The sequence below is a fragment of the Petromyzon marinus genome, chromosome 14 (assembly GCF_048934315.1).
Source record: "Petromyzon marinus isolate PM22_M1 ecotype Great Lakes invasive population chromosome 14, UKy_Petmar_22M1.pri1.0, whole genome shotgun sequence".
Classification (NCBI taxonomy): domain Eukaryota; kingdom Metazoa; phylum Chordata; class Hyperoartia; order Petromyzontiformes; family Petromyzontidae; genus Petromyzon; species Petromyzon marinus.
Window position 1 is genome coordinate 1,637,060 of NC_133680.1, and position 15,399 is coordinate 1,652,458.

Consider the following 15,399-nt stretch of genomic DNA (forward strand, 5'->3'; position numbering starts at 1 on the left):
CCCAGATGTTTATTTCTTTGCAATGTTTGTTTTGCAGCCACCCATTTTCCTAATCGCTTTATGTAATGTGAATGCTATTATAATCTGATTGGTAATCACAGGAATGAGCAGAATGCGGTCTCTTTACTCACCAGCAGACATCCGTCTGTTAGCGTGGGGATGTCATTAAGAACCAGCGAGAGGAGTCCATGGCAATTTGTTGCGATGGACTGAAACGCGTCCACCGATGTCTGCGAAAAGCATAACATCGAACACTTCAAATCCAAGTACACAACTTCAAAGGGCCCAATAGGACTTTCAAATACCTTTGGTGGGTCACAAACTTATACACAACCATTACAATAATAACGCAAAAAATAACGCCTCCTATGTCAACCGTGACGAGGCCTTTGCAGTGACAGAAGTGATTGAGAATTGTGCTAAAATTAGAAACACAGCAATGTTGCCAGGTCTAAGATCTTCCCCCTCTAGTACCCAATTAGTGCGGCAAAGATGCTTGCAGTGACGGATGATTATCGTACTTGGGGCCGTTTCTTGGTGGTAAGCCCCGTGTGGGTTCCCCCACCGCTATTTAAAACCCAAACACAACACGCTAAATACAACACTATCATCGCAACACCCCACAACTTAAACAACACAACACACCTAAAGACAACGTAACAACTTGACCAGAGCATTAAACCTGAATGCATCACGGAGAAATACGACAAACACAATACCAAAACATAAATCGTAAATTTACAAGGAGTAAAATCGGTTACAGATGCCATAATAAACACTACACAGGCACGTGGATTATGAAATACACCAAAACCATGAATCTATTTTATTTGCACATAATTCTTCCAACTTCGCGACAACAGATTATATTACATGAGTGTTCAACCCTTGTTCAATCCACTGCTGGATGAGGACCTCTATAACATCCAAGTTGTGGAGGCCAGACCATACTTCACCATGCTGGTTGGTACAGGTTTGTGATGGTGGCACAATAGGAGACACAGGTGGTGCATCGGCCAGTCATCTTAATCAGTCGACCGGGGCACCTGGGTCTGCCCCGTGACCTCCTGCCAGCGGGCGTTTGACACTGCACGTGGCCTCAAGGTGCACATAGCCTGGCACAAGCACCGTGGTGACGTCACCGCCACTTAGTGGCGAATGGCAGTTGTTATTGTGACGGTGGGCAGCATAGACGTTGGGAGCACAGAGGTACAATACGCTATATTTTGCTGAACTTCCCTCTGGTGCTTATCACGAAGGCCCACAGCGCTGTGGCAATCAACCTCTTGTGCAGCAGGGGTGGTCGCCCACAAAAAGCGCGTTCAGGCTCAACGTTGCCGAGATCCGGGGAGATTGAGCAATGCCTTCTGGGCAATTTGGTCACCGACCGGCAAAAGATTGAGATCAACAAAATCAACAACAAAAGTTTCAAATATTGAGGCGAGGGCTGGCTGCCACATGGCAGGCGGTCTCATGTGGAGATGAGAGGCTGGTATCTAAGCCCTCACAGAAGTTTGCAACGCTGCTGCTGCTTCTCATCATCAATTATGCAGTGGGCATAACCCCAATCCTCAATAACAACCAAATAAATCCCGAGTCTTTCCCCAAATAGTCTTCTGTGCATCATTGTGGTTTCATTCATTAAATGTTGAAAAGTAAATGTTCACAAATGCCTGGTATTTTCATTAAGGTGTCATTTTTCATGGATAATCAGTGCCTGGGGAATTATTAATTCAACATATGGGTTGCTTGGTCCACTAGCCATATGAAAAACAAATGTTATGACCCACTTAATAATATTTAACTTACAGCCATTTGCAAATCCACTGCTGGATGAGGACCACATGGCTCATGGAGGTAATTGTGCCATGCTTCACCATGCTGCTCAGTGCGGGCTGGTGAAAGTGGGGAGCATAATGCAGGAGGACAGAGGTACAGTACAATGGATTTTGCTGCACTGCCCCCTGCAGCCCAATATGTAACCCCACAGCCTATAACACCTCTAAAAGCTGCTGGTGTTCATCCAACGGGGAACTATCCAGGTGCAAGTCTGCTTAGCGTTTGAGATCTGACAAGATTAAACTGAGAATATTCGAGCAAGCTCACCGTGTTTAATAGAAACGCCTAACCGTGCAGCATCCGTAGCGTTCTCTGTAAACGTCGAGTGGACCGCTTGTTCTGAAGCAAAATTTTCATTCAATTTACCAACTGCTCGCACATCTGGAAGCAATTATTGTAACTGCTCAGAGCAATGACACATTTTTGCACACGTTCCAAAAAAACTCGACTTCATGGTCGGTCCGGTCGAGAGGGGCGCGGGAGGGGCGGTGGTTTAAATGACAAGAGGAATGTTCATTGGCTAGAGCATTGAGCTTTATAGGACGAGAGTAAAATGTAAAAGCCAGAGCGAGCCAAAGCTGGCTTGCAGCCGCACGTGAGCTTTGTTCAGAGTGCGGGCGCTGGCCATGTGCTACAAGTATTGAAAACATTAAAAAAGGCTCACCTGCGTGCATCCGGAGAGGTCGAGGTACAGCAAGCGACGGCAGCCGGTGCGAGTGGCCAGGTAATGCAACCCTTTGTCTGTGAACTTGCAGCAGTAAGCCAGGCTCAAGTACTGCAGCGGGAGACAGAATCTACCCACGAGAGGGGACGGGGGGGGGAAGGTAAGCTCTTAGCTGGCCCAACGCAACTAAGTCCACTGTACATTTATTGAAAAACACTGACAAACTCTCCGCTTTTGTAGCTCCAAGCATTTTTTTACAACTCTACGCAGCAACGTGAAGAAATGTTTACGCATTTGCGTTCGGTGTACGCTCTCACGTACTTTTTTTATTGCACCGTTAAGGAAAACTTAAGGGGGCTATGGTTTTTCCATGCCGGCGACGTCGTGCAACTATCGCGGTTCCTAAAACGCTTGTCAGGAGATGTTTGTGTGTGGGGCCCTGGCTGGGATGAGTTTCCCCGAGTCACGGTGGAGTTGATGCAGCTGCAACAGCGGGCGAGCACTGTACACAAGTGTTGTGCTTGGGGGGATGGGACCGCCGCGCCTCTCGTTTTTAAGCTCAGTTTCACCGCGGAGCAGACCGCAGTCTCCAGACTCCTCCTGAGCGTGGATCTCGGCCAGTGATCGGGGTGGTGGGGGGGGGGGTGAACAAAAAAACCCAGGGAGAGGACGTGGCAAGACAAGCGCCCTGGAGCACACCTTCTGGCCTCTTACAGGTGAGCCATTCACACAGCTGACCAGTCTGAAAGGTATGTGCTCTGATGAAGGTCTAATGCCCGAAACGTCACCTATTATTTGTCTTCATTGAAGGCCACAGTGTTAATGACATGCACCACTGCCAAAGCAACATCGCTATATAATTTAATATTAAAAAGAATTCAATTACTCGACTAAATAACGTTGCTTTTAATTGTGCCTAGCTGTTGCAGGCTATGAAAACTTCTTAATGCAGTCGTCCAAGTTCTCATGAACCAATGCCTAAATTATAAATATATATTTTTAAATACTGAGAAGTTATGCAAGAGAATGTAACGGAACAGCGATGCTGAGATGACATGAAGTACAAAGATAAATATTAGAAGGGGGGTAGGAAAGGCGACATGCCTTCACCGAAGTTATTTAACTTGAACACGTGTTTTCTGAAAATTTGACTGGCTGAATGAAGGCATAAACACAAAGGGATAACAAATGATATTTTCTGATAACAAAGTATGTACAGCAACCCATGGAAAAAGCAACTAATGGAACTTAACAAATAAGGCAGCAAAGTTAGGCTCTAAGAGCTAACAAAAGGAGTCACACAACAAGTTTGTAAACAAAAGAAAACCATGTTAGAGGGATACAGCTGGAAAACACGACAGTGGTTCCTCTGGCAATTACTGGAGGCAGACCAGGATTAAAGCAATGACACAGAGAGGTGACCGCAAGCAGGCTGAAATGCTTTTACAAAACTGAACTTCAATATGAAAAGCAACACATGTGCCCAAAGCAGAGTTTTCTTTTTAATCAGTCATTGTTACCTACTTTGACATATGACTCGGAAAACAAGGGCACTAAACAAAGAAAATGGAATAACAGCTGAATGGTATGCAATAGCGTGGAGATATGCACCCTTTGAATTAGACTAAGACACAGAAAGAGGAACACATAGATCAGAGAACTAATGCAAATTCTATGAATATTGATTGTCAAGGGTAGCAAGTGAATTTGGGCAGAGCACATCTCTGGAAGGGAAGATGACCGATGGCCGAGACTGATGATAGAATGGCAACTGAAGGAGGGAACACGCCCAAAATATCAAAAGAACGCAGAGATGGAGTGATGAGATTAGGTCATGTGCAGGAGCCAGGGTGGATTGTGGCATCGCAGCAGCGTGGGAGATGGAGACGTCATGGGGAGGCCTTTGTCCAGCAGTGGTAAGATCTTGGCCGACACATGGAAGGTACAACTCTCCATGGTTTACACTGCAGTCTCAACGTGCCTCGCTCCGTGGAGAACACGCCCGTTTGTCGACTACATTCCCTGCCACTCCACGGGGGACTCTTCATCAACGTTACAACTGTCACCTCATGTTTGGGGACAGTTTGAGATGTTTTAATACTGCTCATTTCTTGTATTTACATTAAATGTTTAAAATGTATGGATGTTGAACTTATTTTACACCGTATGTAGCGAACCGTGCTAATCAGAGGTGCGGGGGAAGGACAACAAACTAAACTAGATAAATTAGTTTTCAATCTAGATTTGAAAGTGCACAGCGTCAGTGGCTTCCCAATGTAACAAGCTTTCAATTTACAAAAGTTTATAAAATAAAATGATAAGTACTATAAACAATACTGAGCCGTAGTTGTACACCTGCCCAACCACTTTAGCTTCACACAAAACTGGTGTTGTCAGTGGGAGCCATGCCACTGACAACCGTGTTTATACAACACAATTTGGATGTGTATAGTGGCGTATAAATACGATCGCATCTCAAGATGCTGTACAGAAACAGAGGGCAGATATATTTAATTCAGAGAGGCAGTGAGTCACAGGCAGAGCGGAAAAAAAGAGGTCTTCAGTCTGGACTTGGAAAGGGAAAATGAAGAGCATGGATGGCTGGAGAGAAGTTTCGGACCCTGGGGGCAGCATTGAAGAATGAGCGACCTCTCAGCGGGAGATATTTCTTGACTCCAGTGTACTATTCATAAGATTTGTTGCATTGCAATGTGAATACAGTTTCCACAACTAGCTCATTCAGTAAAACTCTATTTTTAGGCAACTACTTTAATTTGTTGTTTTCAAGATAACTAAACAGTCTTAGTTAGCAGCATACATCAGCCTGACACGGAAGAAAATTTACTCTGCCAGAACACAAGTACGTGTGTGCCAGGAGTGTACAGAGGCGAAGAGTTACCTGGCCAGGGCACGGAGGGAGCCGTCACCTATATTAGTGTAGGCCAGGTTGAGGTAGAGCAGGGAGCGGCATCCTTCTGCCACGATGGCCACCATTTGATCCTGAAAAACAAAAGCCAGCGTAAACCATTGTCTTTTCCTTCATCGTCTTCTTCCTGGAATTTCCCCCACTCGTGTGTCCTGCGCCATCACCACATCCACGCCACAGTCCTTCAAATGGGCATCTGTGACTACTGGCCATGTGTGAAAATGAGCTTCGTCGCTCATAAGATTCCTCCCAGATAAATATTCCGATCATATCCTGGGTCACCACTCCAAACCACCCCTTTTATAGGTCTGCCTCTCGGCCTCCACTCAGTTGTTTCCATGTTCATCACCTCTCTTCTTGCGATGTGATTTTCCTGTTGATAACGTCCTAGCCATCCAAGTCGACTCTGTCAGCTTGTCTGAGATGGGTACCAACCACTGTTACCTTCTTCATCGATTAATTTCCTTCCCGAGCTATATCGATTCTTACCCTGGTGATAAAACCCACCAAATTCAGAGGCAGCTCTCTTTTTTTGTCTTTACAACACATCCTACCTATCTATCTATTCAGGTCGACATTCTTTCTGTGTCTGGAAAAATAAACAACTGTAGCTTTCTCTTCATTTCTGACCAGGTCCAGAAATGTATTCCCTCGAGGCAACGAATATTTGTGCCCAACCAGTGAACATCTTTTACTTCTTTGTACCCTAGGGTTGCGGGTCAGAGGTGAGGTGGCTACATTTGTTACGACAGCGTTACCAACCAGAAACCCGAGCGAATGTTTGACAAAAAACGTTTGAAAAGTGATCTTAAAATTGTAATTTCAGTCAGAATGTGTAAAGGAAGACTCTGTTACAAAGGAGGGGGTACAATTATTCAGAAAGGAGATCAATATTAATAAAGATGATCAATAGTCATAGAGGGATCCATATTCATAAAGGGGATCAATATCCATGAAGGAGATCAATATTCCCATATATTATTTCCTAGGGGGAATAAAAACATTTGTTCCGAGAGAAAAAAAATGTTTCCTAGAGGAACAAATGTTTGCAGGGAACATATATTCTCTGACACTGGCTACCATGCAGGGATAACATCTCCTTAAATATATTAGTCTTCCTTATTTTTCAAAGTACGTTTTATGATTGGGATCGTCTCCTGTTGTCGAACTAGGCAAAACCGTGACATTTTAGCCTAATGGAAGGATGTTTGGGAGTCGCTACCGTGGTCATTATCACAGTGGTCTGCTGCACTGCATGGATGTTACCATGTGTTGGGTATCACATAGCTAAAACAAATGCCTGTGAGCACGAGCAGCAGTAAGAGATGGTTATCTGAAGATTGGCCGGGCTCCACGTTGTTCATCTGGATAGAGTGTTCTGATATTAAAGCCATAAAAACGATTCTGTAAATTACCACCAATAAATGTCTTCAAGCACTGTACAAAAGCCACACATCTCCTTTTTTGTTTCAAAACTGAACAAAACTTGTCTCGTGCTCATTTAAGGAAGGCCAGCATCACTTGTGAAGAGGTGATGCAGTGGTTAGCCGAGTGCGTGATGAACCTAGTGACCTAAGTTTGATTCTTGGCCATGGCTAACATCAGTAATAATTATTTTAAATCAACCGATCCTGGGCCCACCTCCTTCCCCCCCTACCTTTACCTCCCCTCACTGATCAATATGGTGAAGTACGGTCAACCAACCTCCATGACTGACATGGCATCATAACCTTCATCCAGCAGTGGATTACAGTGTCTCCTGAGTGGCCTGGCATGCCTCCCGGTGAAGGATATTACCGTCAAACCCATGCATTCTGAGAGGTTCAAATCTTGCAGGTTCTTGCACTCGCCTGCAAAACAAACAAAACGCCTTTCATCAGTAATGTTGTGTCCACTCTTTGATGCAATATACGTACACATGCAAGCGAATATTACTATCATACGGTGTGGAATGATTCACACCCCTCATGATTTGACGAATCGTCACAATGTTTGGTGGAAATTCAGTTAAATATTTTGTTTCGGTTGTAGTGAATGCGGCGACCGTTGCTATTTTCTTGGTCACCAACCCAGGTAGAATGGGCCGAAATGACCCCTTGGTTAATCCTCTGTTATTTAGCCATTCATCCGAGACCCCATGCTGCTTCTCCACAGAAATCCCCAGTGAGACTTTGGCGTCATTGTGGCGCAGCAATGCCAGGCGGAGGAGCTGTGCGCTGGGCGTGGGGCTGCCGTTGCCCCGGAGCCCTTCTCGTCTTCTCGCTCGTGATCATCGCTCTGCTTCCTTGCATCTCTACGGAGAAGAACTCACGCAGGCAGCACCCAGGTGCCCGTACGCGCGCATGCTCGGGGGACTGTCGCCGGGAGCAGAGGGCGTTTCCCCGCAGCGTGGATGAGTGCGAGGTATTCTACTTCAACGAAGAGAAGAGCCTGGATTGCAGAGGAAGGGGCTTAACCAGCCTGTCGGCTAAGATTCCCCACAACATCATTCACTTAAACATGGCACAAAACCAGATTAGCGTGCTTCTGGACTACCAGTTTGTCAAGTTTCAGGAGCTCAAATCTCTAGACCTCAGCGGGAATGTCATTCAAGAAATGCAAGCAAACGCGTTCGCAGGCCTCAACGCTCTGCACACTCTGCTGCTGCAGTTCAACCGCCTGGCGGTCGTCGCCGAGGAGGTGTTCATTCACCTACCGAAGCTGCAATTTCTCAGGATTTACAAGAACCCCTGGCACTGCAGCTGCGAGATGGAGGGAATGCTGCACTGGCTGCAGCTTCCCAGCAGCCGACACATGGCCCTCTACGCTGAGTGTAGCTCCCCCTCCGAGCTGGCCGGAGAGAAGCTGAAGAAGGTGAACCTGCAGGTGCTGTGCCCCGCAGCCGCATGGGGCACCTACTCCAGCCAAACAGACCCGAGCAAGGACACCACAGACCCCAAAGAGGAAACCGTACCCGACCTCACTCCTCAAGTAACCACGATTGGCAAATGCGTCGTCACCAACTTCCCAACGTACGCCGTCAATTGCCACGGCAAAGGTAAATCCTAAAAGTTATTGACAACAGTGCCTTTGTGTTGCAAGGTTTTTTTCGGTTAAATATTACACACGTGAATCAGAATAACAAGATAATCCTGCGAATTCTGTAACCATGTCCCACATTCGTTTATCCTGGATAGTATATCCTTAGCAATAATATTCCACTCCGAGTTGCACAGGATAATGTCACATGGCGCGTGACATGTACGCAACGCAACTTAAGGCGTACTGTAACGCTGTCAATGGGAGGCGAGGGAGAGGCTCGGCTCGCACTTCCGCTTCACTTTGGTACGGCGAAAACTTCTAGCGCTGGTATTGTCTCCACATTTTGAGCAACATTTTTATCAATTCGGCCAGTATTCTCACGGGCAAATTCCTCATAGCAACACAAGTGTGTATGCGAAAGTTTCAGTCACGTGCAAATCTGTTACAGACAGAGAAACAAATGGACCAAGCTAACTAATGAATTCAACCTTAGTTGGGTGGCATTTAAAAGAGCATTAATGGTAATTATTTGGAATTGCTAATGGATATTTCTAAGATTTACGGCAGAAGACACGAATATTTACCATTTTCAACTAAATTTATATTTAAACTTTAAACATATGCCATGCCATGAACTTTTTTGTAAACCTGAGACTCCTGTTATACATCTAGGCATAACGTACATGTAGTCTGTAGGCACAGGTAATATCTGACCAATCCATTAAGTGTACTTCTGCTTTGCTTGGCAGGACTCCTCATGATTCCGAAGAAGCTCCCGCTGGACATAACCAGCCTGGACATGTCCTCTAACCAGATTCACCACCTGCTGGCCGGCAAACTGCAGTCATTCAGGCACCTTCGCTTCCTTAGTCTGCGGAACAACAGCCTGGCCTACATCCACCCTGGTAAGGAAGTAGAGCGCCACACCTTGCCTGGCCCACTTCCCACCTCACTATATACACATGCATGGCAAACACACTGGACTATGAACTGGGTCACTTGAGTTTGATTCCTGGCCTTGGCTAACATCAGTGGCGAGTGATATCTAAACCAATCCTGGGTGCCTCCCTTCATCAACCCCAACTGACTAGCGTGTTGAGGTCTGGTCAAACAACCCACACAATGGACACGGAATAAGGGAAGCCTTAATTCAACAGTGGATTGACAAGGGCTGTTCATGTAAATACCGACATTGGAGCTGATAATGTTCAGGTCTCTGTTTGCCACTGTGTTTACAAATGTGGAAAGAAGATCCCTGTATAGCCTTAATATGCTGTTGGGGCGACTGCTTTTAGCGAGCACCTATTAAGGCTAAAAGGGCACACGAGGCCCATCACCATTCCCGGCTGCCTCTGTCTTCCCAGTGGTGACTTGTGTACATATTGCACCAGGTACTGATTTAAAGCTGAGTAGACCTAAGAGAGGCCCAGGACCGGTTCCGATACTTGCCACCGAGATGTTGGCTGTGGCCACGAATCGAACTCGGACAGTTGGGTTCATAGTGCAGTGCGCCCAACACTACGCAATAACTTCCCACAAACACACAAACAAGCACCTTAATGAGATATGTATTGCTCTCATCCCATGCGACGAGTGTACTGTATTATTAAAGTGTCGCTACTGCTATGCAGACGCCCTTGCAGGGTTGCACATTTTGGAGCACGTGGACCTGCGCAACAATGACCTGTCCAGCCTCGAGTTTGGGACTCTCAAGGACATGTACCACCTCCAGTCCCTGCTGATCGAGGACAACCCCTGGAGGTGTGACTTCGACATTCACTATATGGTCTACTGGTTCAGCTACCACATGGGGGTGAGGTACGGCGAGCCTGTGTGCACCCAGCCGCCAGAGTTCAAGGGCTGGACTCTGGCTAATTACATGCGCCGTTACTACAGCGACTGCTCCGCCAGAACAATCACGAGAGGCCGGTTAAACCAAGCAAACTCCTCCTCAATTGAGAACCAGTGGGATAATAGAAACAACAGCATAGATGAAAGCGTTAGTATCAGCACCAGCAGCATAGGCGTCTCCCTTCCGTAACGTCCCACTCTTTTCATCTTCTCGTGTGCAGCGACAAAAAAAGCCTCAGCTTGTGCCTCGCATGAACGTGCCGTAAAGCACGACCGTTGGCTTGTCCCTTAATGCCGTGTGTCAAAACGTGCGAGCCAAAGAGGATGTTTTGTTTTACTGGCGACCACGGGGTTGTGTGCGCGCGCCCGCGTGTCACCGTGAGTAATGTTTGGGTTTGGGCGTGGGTCTCGGCAGGTATGGATATGTAATGGTGTGACTCAACGCCTGGTTTGGTCTGCCAGAAGCCCTCCACTACAGTAAAAGCTACAAATTCTACGTCCTTAATGGCGACCTTTTATAATGAAGCTTGCAATCTTACAGAGCCGGCAGAAGTGGCATGACGTTTACATGCCTTAGTAGCATAACCCTAAGTTTTAATAATATTACATTGAAATAGAATCTACCCACCAAACTGGTCTAATGCAAATATCTTATGTATCATATCGGCCAGTCCCAAAACTACTCTTTACCCCGAATGGAAAAATGCACTGTGTTCTGACACTAACCTTAGTTAGGAAAGTGACATAATTTATGTTATCTCATTAACTTATATTAGCTTAAAAACACAATCTCAAAGAAAATTTTACTCGGGGTATTTTATGCAACTGCCCATCACTATTTGTCAATACTAATTAGAATCCTCACAGTGATTTCATTACCAAAGTGAGACAAACATCTTTAAAATTATTTACAAATGTAATTTTACTCTTCAAAGCAACACCAATGTCAAATTTGGCACTGGAAAAATATTAGTGGAAAAGGATCATTGCTTTGCAGACACTGTCTCTCTGTCACAAACACCAAACCACACGTTTATTTTCCCAATAGGATGATCATTGTATTTGACAGTTTTCAAATAAAATGTTGGGGTTATTCAGTTGGTCATAATTATTAAAAACTCATGTTTCTACAATACTTATGCTTGTATTGTGTGGATAAATAAATGATTGGTTGACCGCTAAAAACGATTATAGTTTTAACTCCGCAAATGTGCCCCAGTCAACAATTATTAAAAGTGGGATTTCAGTTTTTTATGCAATAAAAATGCTCGTGTTGGGATGTAAGATACATACTTAACTTTGTTCCTGGCGTAGTCTCAACAAGTTTTTTTTTAATTTACTACGATAATGAGTCAAGAATGTCTGTGTCCCGGCCAGCCCCCCTCATTAATAATCATGAACAGGTGACGTCCTCCACATGGACCCCCCTTCTCATTAATAATCATGATCAGGTGACGTCACTCCACATCAAACAGCCCCCCTCATTAATAATCATTAAGAGGTGGCATCTTCCAAATGGACACCCCCTCCCCTCCATGAATAATAATTAGCGGGTGACGTCACTCCACATGGGGGGGCGAGGCGCCTTCTCCCCCCTCCTCAGTGTCAACTTACAACCCTCAATACAAAGGCAGAACCCTCACGTCACGCGATCTCCGTAACGCTATTGAAACATCAAAGTAAAAAGGATGTCATGATGAACAAAGGATTATAATCTTTACACGAAATAAGTCTGTGTCACCGTGGCCTTACAAATTGCACACGAATTGATGCAATTAATATCACGTCGCAGTCTGCTTTCCGCTTGCACGTTTCAGATTTACTGCAATACACCCGTCCTTGGACGGGCAAAAGTCGAGTTTAAAATAAACTTTACGAATTGTAGCTTTCATTCCATAGCGTAGTGTTAAGCAGTACGGCCTGTGTTAGGTAGTTAAATTGTGTTCACTCGCTGTCAGATGTCTAAACCGTTATAACTATTTCTGTCTTACGTAAAACTTTTGTATTAAAATAAATGAATCCATTGGTTATGGACACCATGTGTTTGTCATTTTAACTTGACGACGTACTGAATGGATTGTTAAGGTGCTTTGCCTGTTGAGACGCGAGAATCATCTTTGGACGTTTTCCCGCTTTTACTCCAATTGTGCCACCAGGGCCATGAAATGAAGCATCCCTTTTGAAACATTGCAGAGCAATGCATCACCCCATGTATTGGAGAATGGCCCACAGAAGCAAACAGTACAGAATCTGTTTTGAGAAGGGTTTTTTTTACTATCTCCACACTAGTGGGATTACTTTTCCACAAGAATTGCAACACACAATGTGTGATTCTGTGAGCTGGAATTTAGCCAAATTAAGTGAAAACCCCAAATTGCATGTGATGGGATTATTTTTTTTATACAGTGGTGACTTGTCAGCTCGCAATAATTGAGAACACCTAGCCTTCTCTTGGATGGCTTCCTGTATTCAAACCCAGAATCTCAGTGGTACTGGTTCAGTCCACTGACCGCTGAGCCACCTGACAACCTCCAAAATGTTTATAATTTACAGTTATTATGAGTGGTTCAAACCTTTGGAATACAAAACAGTGAACTGATGTGATTGTGCACAAAATCGCACGATGGCAAAATCATACACATCACAGTTGACAATTCATAATAATGATGTGAGAGATAACACGAGCGATTACATAATCGCGGCGCATCTTCGTTAGTGTGGCCAGCAGCAGCAGCAGTAAACACTGGGAGAGACCGTGAGTTGACTGTGCCCAAGTAGTGCCATTGTTTGACAATCAATGTTTAGTTGACGAGCCAATATCGCCCTCACTAAAGTAGGCATCAGTGCACATTACAACGGAACGGGAAAGGTACGGGGGGGGGGGCATAGAGCAAGAGGAATGAGAAAAGAAATCCGAAGTGCCCTCGACAGCTAACACCGACCGAGCACAGTAAATTGCAACCGTGCTCCAAATAGTGGTGTGCTGGCTCCACGTAGGTGGTATGGGGATATAGCGGAGTGGTCTTCTGGGTATTAAATTTTACTACTGCTACTCCTCTTTATTGTAGTGATTATTGACTTGTCTTGGCACGGTGTATACTGCTCTAGTTTGTAAGTATTATATAACCCCAAACTCCCATTCTTTTCTTCTGCCAATTCAAAAGTTAATATGCACCCGAGTTTACTTTATTGTACGAGTCAAATTGTCCGTTTTTCCCCCTATTTGGTTTCAATTTGACTATTTCATTGATACATTTCCCCAAGTTTCTCCAAAGTCTTCCTTGAAAACAAAGAGATTCGTCTCAATGGGATCTCACCTCATTTTGAAGCACTGATGATGAGGCTGTAATGTACTGTCATTCAGCCTAGTTCAAGTAAAGTAAATATGTATATGACATTAATAGTAGTGTGATATTTTACCCACCTGGCAAATCAATGAATTGGAACGATTTAGGGGGTTGTGATTCGATTTTAGAACGGATTCGTGTTTTAGCATTATCATGAATCTTGCAGTCACCAATGTGCGCAGGATTCACGTGAACATATAACATACAACACACGCGAATTTAAAAACACCGACTGTGACACGTGATTCGGTGCACTTATCACCAGTGTAAGAATCGATATTGCTCAGGGACTAAATTATTTGATGAAGATGCTAACAGTGGTACCCATCTGAGAGAAGCTGACAAGAGAGTCAACTCAAATGGCGAGGATGTCATCAACAGAGAACTACATCAGAAGAAGATGAACATAGAAGCACCTGCGTGGAGACCGAGAGACAGGCCTAGAAAGAGGTGGTTGAAAGTGATGAACCAAAATGTGACTGTGGAGTGGACTTGCAGATGGCTCAGAGCAATTAAGGAATGGAGAAACAGAACCAGGAAGGCAGGCCCCACACGAGTGTGAAAAATACCAAGAATCAGAATGAGAATTAAGAATGATAATCCACACATCGTCATATCACATTTCCTGAGCAATATATGCTGGGTGGTTAGTGCAGTGCTTACTGACGGCACGGAAGGCAGGTGGCCCAATCGTGGTGCAGCCCCTGAGGCTTAGGTGCAGCAGGAACGGACGACAACGGCGCAAGAGGCGAGAGACAACATTGTCATCGATGCGGCCTCGTGCTGGGAACAAATCCATCTGCATGCAACACCCCGACGCAGCACGGCGCTCGTAACAGGGCACACAGCACTGAACACAGTGTAGCACAGACAGGACAGAGCATTAGATGCAATATAAAGCACCAAAAGCATGGAGAGGTGCATGCTTGGAGTTACACTGAGAGACAGGAAGAATTAAACGTGGATTAGAGAGCATACACAAGTTAAAGCCATCATAACGACTGTGAAGAAAATTGGGCTTGGGCAGGGCACGTCATGAGAAGGAATGATGAACAGTGGTTGAGACTAATCTAGGATTGAAGCTTTTGTGACTGCAGGAATTACTATACTCATTGGTTCTTTCGGTAAAGTCACGTATGTAGAAATTAAATTAAATTTTAATTCAAGATGTTTCGAAGGCAACACAAGCACTCGTCCTCAGGTGAAAATGGCAAAGAGGCAGGCCAAAGAGGCAGGCCAAGGTAGAAACACATCCCAGAGAACGTCTACCACGCATATGGAGTGATGAAACAAGTCATGAGCATAGAATCGAATGGATTTTTGCATTGCGAGATCGCCGCAAGAAATAGCACCAGCTTGGGTTAACTTTTTTCCAGCAGTGAATAGACCATGGCTGCTGATGATAAGCAGAAGATTTATCTGAAACATGTAGTCAAGTATGGCATCACAGCCTGAATATCGCACTCCATGGGTACAATTGGAAAGTTAACACTGCAGGCAGCACTAGACAACACAGCAGTCGGCATGCCCCAGGTGGGTGCCACAGGTTACCCGGCTCCACAGGATGCTGGCTTGGGAAATGACCTTCCAGGAGCGGCATACACCGGCACATTTAACTAGGTTCATTATGTCCAAGTAGCTGAAAATCTGCAGAGGAAGCAAACAAATAATATCCGGTAAGTATATTTTATAATCATGATTGTAGACGTGTTTTCCCATCATCAGTTGCACGAAACGTGTAAAATCTCAAT

The 15,399-nt window shown here is 45.1% G+C and overlaps 2 protein-coding genes across 10 annotated transcripts in view; one reads left to right on the forward strand and one right to left on the reverse strand.

The window, feature by feature from the left end:
- FBXL13 (F-box and leucine rich repeat protein 13) overlaps window positions 1-15,399 on the reverse strand; it is a 39,317-nt gene that overhangs the window by 13,983 nt on the left and 9,935 nt on the right. For 5 of the 6 annotated variants that reach the window (XM_076066998.1, XM_076066999.1, XM_076066997.1 and 2 more), the window contains 6 exons: window positions 15,200-15,295; window positions 14,312-14,447; window positions 7,134-7,279; window positions 5,403-5,503; window positions 2,504-2,633; window positions 132-230 (listed from right to left, as the gene is read on the reverse strand). In XM_076066998.1, the coding sequence (XP_075923113.1) occupies window positions 132-230; window positions 2,504-2,633; window positions 5,403-5,503; window positions 7,134-7,279; window positions 14,312-14,447; window positions 15,200-15,295 (708 nt within the window). The remainder of the gene's footprint in view (window positions 1-131; window positions 231-2,503; window positions 2,634-5,402; window positions 5,504-7,133; window positions 7,280-14,311; window positions 14,448-15,199; window positions 15,296-15,399) is intronic. The other variant, XM_032954440.2, reaches the window with a different exon arrangement.
- LRRC17 (leucine rich repeat containing 17) lies at window positions 2,376-12,335 on the forward strand. Of its 4 annotated transcripts, none has more exons than XM_032954445.2 (5): window positions 2,376-2,563; window positions 3,062-3,219; window positions 7,584-8,466; window positions 9,200-9,355; window positions 10,082-12,335. In XM_032954445.2, exons 3-5 carry the CDS (start codon window positions 7,623-7,625, stop codon window positions 10,489-10,491), a joined length of 1,410 nt encoding a protein of 469 aa, XP_032810336.2. In that variant the 5' UTR covers window positions 2,376-2,563; window positions 3,062-3,219; window positions 7,584-7,622; the 3' UTR covers window positions 10,492-12,335. The 4 variants fall into 4 exon arrangements, with proteins under 4 accessions (XP_032810336.2, XP_032810337.2, XP_032810335.2 ...); XM_032954446.2 differs by having other exon boundaries at window positions 3,067-3,219; XM_032954444.2 differs by having other exon boundaries at window positions 3,083-3,219.

What these genes read in the sequence shown, in the direction of transcription:
- LRRC17 (XM_032954445.2), top strand. Translation starts at nt 7,623, where the DNA reads ATGCCAGGCGGAGGAGCTGTGCGCTGGGCGTGGGGCTGCCGTTGCCCC. An exon ending in CGTCAATTGCCACGGCAAAG is followed by an intron (nt 8,467 to 9,199) that starts GTAAATCCTAAA and finishes TTTGCTTGGCAG; the next exon opens with GACTCCTCATGATTCCGAAG. An exon ending in CCTGGCCTACATCCACCCTG is followed by an intron (nt 9,356 to 10,081) that starts GTAAGGAAGTAG and finishes ACTGCTATGCAG; the next exon opens with ACGCCCTTGCAGGGTTGCAC.